Source organism: Hyalella azteca, unplaced genomic scaffold, assembly GCF_000764305.2.
Source record: "Hyalella azteca isolate HAZT.00-mixed unplaced genomic scaffold, Hazt_2.0.2 contig1034, whole genome shotgun sequence".
Taxonomy (NCBI): Eukaryota; Metazoa; Arthropoda; class Malacostraca; order Amphipoda; family Hyalellidae; genus Hyalella; species Hyalella azteca.
The window spans coordinates 232,507-239,398 of NW_025931366.1; the positions used below are offsets into that span (position 1 = coordinate 232,507).

General features: G+C 39.4%; 1 protein-coding gene across 1 annotated transcript; it reads left to right on the forward strand.

Moving 5' to 3' along the window:
• Window positions 1–635: 635 nt before the first annotated feature.
• LOC108677920 (MFS-type transporter SLC18B1-like) lies at window positions 636–4,187 on the forward strand. The gene is made up of 2 exons (XM_018166234.1): window positions 636–698; window positions 1,448–4,187. Exon 2 carries the CDS (start codon window positions 2,200–2,202, stop codon window positions 3,607–3,609), a length of 1,410 nt encoding a protein of 469 aa, XP_018021723.1. The 5' UTR covers window positions 636–698; window positions 1,448–2,199; the 3' UTR covers window positions 3,610–4,187.
• Window positions 4,188–6,892: the final 2,705 nt, after the last annotated feature.

Below are 6,892 nucleotides of genomic sequence, written 5' to 3' on the forward strand. Positions count from 1 at the left end.
AGCGATTTGCACCGTTAGTTAAAGATTTTTTTGCTTTTTTTATTATTTATTTTATATTTTATTTTTTGACGTGCTATCGATCGAATATTTCCAAATGAAGATCATGGCAATCACGGCAAAAAAATGGTTAAATGCAACAGAAAAATGGAAACACGTGCCATAAATGACGACGAATTTTGCATACAGGAAGGAAGAACAAGAGCGTCTCACGAGAGACTATGTAAACCATGTCAAGGACTCCTTATAGGACAGTAGGACAACCTTGTGCGCATTTGTACAGCAGCGACAGGGGCGGCAGACTGAACATCGCCCAGCACTATTGATATCTTCTGGCGCCATTGCACTGACAAGCATACATATAAAAAATTGCACGCGGTGGTGAGATCAAACGAAGAGCTACAATACATTTTAATAATAAATTCTCCAATGTAAACCTTTCGCCTACCTCCGTCTCTTGGACTATCATAACAGTAGTTGAGATTGTGGCGCCAGGTAAGCAATGACCTCCTCTCCTGCCACCCCCTGGTACTATACGTACAGCGGCGGTGCCCTACTAGAGAAGCCTCCTCAAGGCAATGCCTTCACTTTCACGACAAGCTTCTCGAACAGACAGAACACACGCTCTGAGCAGTGGTCTTCACACACTTAGAGTGGCGGGTGGCTCTTCCCTATAGCAACTGAACATTTGATCCGTGCAGGTGCGATACGTTACATCGGTGCAGTGTGTGTACAAAATATTTAAATCGGAGCAGTGCGTGTACAAAATATTTCAATTCGAGCAGTGCATGTAAAACATTTGATTGTTGCAGTGCATGTAAAACATTTGATTGTTGCAGTGCATGTAAAACATTTGATTGTAGCAGTGCGTGTAAAACATTTGATTGTTGCAGTGCATGTAAAACATTTGATTGTAGCAGTGCGTGTGCAAAACATTTGATTGTTGCAGTGCATGTAAAATATTTGATTGTAGCAGTGCGTGTACAAAACATTTGATTGTAGCAGTGCGTGTAAAACATTTGATTGTTGCAGTGCGTGTACAAAACATTTGATTGTTGCAGTGCATGTAAAATATTTGATTGTAGCAGTGCGTGTACAAAACATTTGATTGTAGCAGTGCGTGTAAAACATTTGATTGTTGCAGTGCGTGTACAAAACATTTGATTGTTGCAGTGCATGTAAAATATTTGATTGTAGCAGTGCGTGTACAAAACATTTGATTGTAGCAGTGCGTGTAAAACATTTGATTGTTGCAGTGCGTGTACAAAACATTTGATTGTTGCAGTGCATGTAAAATATTTGATTGTAGCAGTGCGTGTACAAAACATTTGATTGTAGCAGTGCGTGTAAAACATTTGATTGTTGCAGTGCGTGCATTCAAATTTGCACCGGATCAGTTGGTGTAAAAACATTCCATTAAATCAGTATGTTTCGTTGACTGCGTCCAAAGGCAGGCTTAATCCCAGTAAAGAGTGCAAGAGGAATATAAGAGCATAAAGAGTCTTAATTACTGTGCAATAAGTCAGAAAATAAACTCAAGTGTATTAAGTTAAACCGATAAACGAGTGACGGGCAAAGAAAAAACTTCGTGCATCAAGAGATAAATGAGAGACGGGCAAAGAATAGAACTTGTGTCAAGAGATCAACCGAGAGACGAATAGAAAGGATTTCCGCAACAAGAACACAGTAGCTGTATTAAAAGTCTGTGTGAGCGTCAAGAGAACAGAACAAACAGAAGTGCGGTATTTGTAGTCGGTCTACATGAATGTACAGCAATTTTCATTCCAGTTTCAAGCAGTACTGACCCTTCCTTCAATAGATAAAAACGTTTCCAATAGCGAGTTTTAAATTAGACGTGACATATAAAATAAAATATTGTTGAAAGATTATAAAAATTGTATAAATTATTGGAACCCTTCAAGTTATTTCAACTCTAAATTAGCGACCGGAGTAAAATATTAGTTTATTTACAAATTTTCGCAGTGATCGTTGCATTGAGTACTAAGTATCTACCATAAAGTATCTATATTAGAACAGAAGTGTTCATTATCATGAAGTATATCGGAAATGGAGCGTGTAATCATTTAAAATAAGCATAAATTATCATACAGGAAGTGAACTCATATTAGAAATATTACGAAATTCAATAAGAAGCATAAATTTTTTAATGTGCCTTTGAACAATAATAATAATTTAATAATAATGGGTCGATACACAAACCGACAAATTGCAACACTACTTATCATCGGGCTGGTAGATTTCTGCAGCGCGATCTGCATATCTCTGCAGGCCCCATTCTACCCTGCGGAGGCCGAGGCAAAAGGCGCTACAGCAACACAATACGGCTTCGTTTTCGGCGTTTTTGAATTGGTGGTGTTCCTTGTAAGTCCACTCTACGGCGAGTTCATATCGAAGATTGGAGCCAAATTTTTGTTCAATGCTGGTATATTTATTACTGGATCTACATGCATTCTATTCGGCAACCTAAGTCATGTTCAGGATACTAAAGCCTTCTTGACTCTTTCGTTCATAGTCCGGATTGTAGAAGCGCTTGGATACGCAGGATTTCTAACCGCAGCTTTCAGTATTATAGCTAAGGAATTTTCGGATAATGTAAGCGTGACTTTTGCAGCGCTTGAGACTTGCTTCGGCGTGGGCCTAATCGTAGGGCCTACTATTGGCGGAGCTCTCTACGAACTGGGAGGTTACACGCTACCCTTCATGTGCATGGGTAGCCTTCTTCTTACAGCTGCAGCGCTAACATTCTTCTTGCTTCCTTCGTCAGATGGCCCTTCTGAAGCAGACAATTTGCACGGCGGATCGCAAATGATGGAATTGCTAAAAATTCCTCCTATAGCTCTCGCAGCCTTCTCGATCATTGCCTCCTCCATCAGCATCGGGTTCATCCAAGCCACTTTAGAACCACATTTGCGGCCGCTGCAGCTAACACCTTTTCAAACAGGACTCGTGTTTGTGCTGAACGGCACTACGTATGCTTTGTCAGCCCCGATTTGGGGGAAACTTTGCGACAAAGGAGTGCCACCGATGATCATTACACTTGTTGGTGCCTTGACAGTTATCGTAGCTTTTCTAATGCTCGGCCCCGCGCCTTTTTTGCCAGTAAAAGAATCTTTGGGCCTTATCATTGCTGCTCTCATAATCCACGGATTTGGGGTCGGAGCCCAGCTCGTTTCAACATTTAGTGGAGCACATAGAGACGCAATAGCCTATGGGATGCCAAACAACCTCTCCACGTACGGACTTGTGTCTGGCATGTGGACTTCGGCCTTCGCACTGGGAGCCTTTATCGGTCCCTCTAGCGCAGGAGCGTTGTTTGACGCCTTCGGCTTCAGCTACGCAAGTCAGTACATCGTTGTACTGCACGCCATGGTAGCTATTGTAATTTTAGTGTGTGGCTACTGCTATCCGAAGCTTTCTGATAAATCGATGTACAGGAATCTGGAAGAGGAAGCCTACACAGAAGAGGCACAACTCAACGGACGTTCGAGGGACTCAACGTACGGGAGCTTCAATTCGGAGCCTTCGTCCTCCAGATCCGCAAGTAGCGGTGACTCCAGAGAATCTTTACACACAGAAAATATTTTCAAATGATAGCAACTTATCCTAGGCGTAACTATAGGCCTTGAGTGTTCATTCTGCTAATCTTTAGTATAATGATGACAATTAAATGATTGTTGTGCGGCGAAGTCTTGCACTTGTAATCTAACAGGGCAACAAACTGTCATTCTTATAGGAAATATTGCAAATCAATACCTGAAGCATCGTGATGACACTAGATATGCAAAATTAAGTTAAAAATTTTCAATCACAACGAGAAAATATCGTTTTTTTTTATTTTTTTTATTGCATAATCAGAACAAAAACCGATACCGTACGATCAAGCTTGCTTAAATATTTTATATTTATGATAGTTTGACACGGTTAAGTATTCTCCTCTCGATACATGTTTCATACTGAAACAAGATGAGTTTAATCTACTCGTATCTACCCATCCACGTGTGATCCACTCGTTTGTAGCAGTAATTAATTTGCTTGGTATGCGTGAGGCACAGGTTTATCGTGCTTAGCGTCAAGGTATGTCTGTAAAGAAATGCAATTGATAATGTGATATGTCAAAATTAGTACGTGCTCAAGTGATATTTTACAAAATAATGAACAATAGCAATAGTGATTATGTTTCATTTCCCAACCTTTCTCGAACTCAACTGTTTGAAAAGTTTGAAAGATTGTTTGATTGGCCCCTTGAATATACTGTGTCAGAATTTGAATACGATAAACTTGAAGATGCGAATAGACACATGAACTTAACGAGTGTACCAAAAATTAATTATCGTGCACGATCCATCAATTCCGTTTATTACAATTAATTTCAAAGGATGGATGAAAATAAATCAGTTCATTAGGCAGAAACTTGTAAAATATTCGAGAAGATTAATGCTAAAAAGTCACTCTAAGGTAGAAGGGTCATGAAATTAGAAAGCGTTGGATCAACACGACCAGTTCATGCCAGATCAGGTGAACAGCGATCAGGATTGTATGCAAATGTGACCTATGCCACAGAGATTAGATAATTTAAACGTGCATCGAGTAAGTCAGGAAGATCAGCTCAAATGAAAGTTATAATGCTACAGACAAACCAAAGTTAGCAAAGTCATATCGAAAAGCATAACATTTTATGGGCTGAATGTTCACCACCCCATAACTCGATTAGCCTGATTAGCCTAAGGGTAAGTCAACAACAACGAATGCCGGCATTCTCGGGCCCAGCCATACTCCATTTATGGCGGCGCTATAAAAGTTGTTTGAGCTTCATTAAAGGCCTCGTTCTACAGACATCGCCACAGAAGCTTATATAGTTGTGCGTGTTAAGTTGCGCTCAAGGAAGAGTTAGATTTCGGCACTCATGTCAGGGTCGAGCATTCATTTACAAACCAAAGATTAAACACGAAAAAATCGAATTAGATTAGTTCCTTGTTTCCATAACCTCCCCACCGCAACGATGTGTGTTTTTACGCCTAGGCTGAGGAAGAGTTTAACACGAATGTCAGGGTCAGGATTTTCTTACCCAAATCAAACAACCAACAGGAAGAATTGAAATGAGAAAGTCTGGGGCATGTGTATTGACATGACAAGTCATTCTCGGTGCGTCGGTGTGGGTACTAGCAAGGCTGGATGCAGCATGTGGGTGCATGAGGGGATACGCGGTATCTTAGCATTAGACGGCAGAACAACGAACAAAATAAAACCGAGATTCTTGATATTTTTGGAATATTTAGCGATGAAAACCATTCAACAACTTTCACGCACGTCTGACCTAATGATTTAAGACTAAAAAACAACATTTAGCAAATTGAAATAATTTTTTCAGATGCATCCAAACCCTCTAAACAAGGTTTGGATTTCAAAATAAAATTAGATTTAATTCACTTTCAAAATTGAAAACAAGAACCACAGGCATTCAGGAACAAACTAAACTGTCAGATGTTCTAACCTTTTTTCTATATTGCTTGAAAATTAATAATTATAATTTTTACTCTTGTTTACACTATTATACCAGCAAAATAAATATGAAGTTTATCTCAAATACAAATTTTAAAAGTGTGCCCGGCGGTGGTGTGAAATAATATAATTTATAATATAATATTAAAATTATTATGAAATACCAAATGATATGAATAAATTGTTATTTCTTACTACTTCAGCGATTTATTGTGGGGAAACTACAAGTTGTGCACCACACAGCTCTACACAGCCTATACAAATTCATCCACCAAGCCGAAAATAATCTACTTAATTCTGGGACATTGAAAGTCACACAAATGTTGTTTTCCTCGATTAACAATCAGTTTCTTAACCAAAATTGCATTTTCCAGCACGATGGAGCTATTGTCGTCATGGAGCCGAGGCAATCAAAAAGCTTATCAAAGATTTTGGCATTGAAGAATCGACACCATGGCCTGGAAATTTTTCTGATTCGAACCCTATCAAAAATTTATTTGCCATTATCATTCAAAGAATAAACGCAAGTAATAACGGGTAAACACAAGTTCGACATAAGACTCAAAGGACTTGATTTCGCATGAATGGAACTCTATTTATAAAACAACATTTAGAATTTGATTTCTAGCCTATGAGGAAAGAAGAGGTTTTTCATATTAGGGGTCAGCACTGCAAATAAATTTGCCATATTTCAATCTTGTTGTGTAAGATTTCATTAATGTTTTCTTTTGTGCTCAAGATAAAAACTAAATTTTTTACGTTTCCTGATTTGATTTTAGCCCTGATAATCCAAAAAATTTGGCCATGACTGTACGAAGTGTACATCATTAACGCTCCGAGAATGAACGTGTTCAGCAGGAACAGCCTAGATGAAGCTATCAAGAAGTATATGATCAGATTTGAAGTGCCTTGTACCTTACGGGCCTGGTAGAGGCCGCGTAGCTATTTCAAACCAACGTCAGTTTTGAGAAGGCCTTGTCAAAAGGCCTGTTTTTAGATCTCATGTGAACAAGTCACAAAAATAATAAATAATGCCCACGAACAGGCTGCATACAATGCTGACTTGGCTATGACGAGTTAGTTAGTTTAGCCACATGTTTACTAGCGCTTCAGCTATTTATACCTATCTTGCACCGAAAGTCAAGAGAAACATCACCAACGAGATGGAAGGTCTCAATTATTGACAATTTCTTAAATCAAAAATCATTAATAACCCACACGGGGCGGAAGGTCTGAACTATCCATCCCGCTGAAGCTGGCTCGAAAGAAGCAGCGTTAGCATCTCAAAGAGACGAAGTGACAAGGAGGGACAGGTGACAAGGAGGGACAGGTGACAAGGAGGGACATGTGACAAGGAGGGACAGGTGACAAGGAG

Coding starts and splice junctions, on each gene's coding strand:
- LOC108677920 (XM_018166234.1), top strand. CDS start 2,200: ATGGGTCGATACACAAACCGACAAATTGCAACACTACTTATCATCGGG.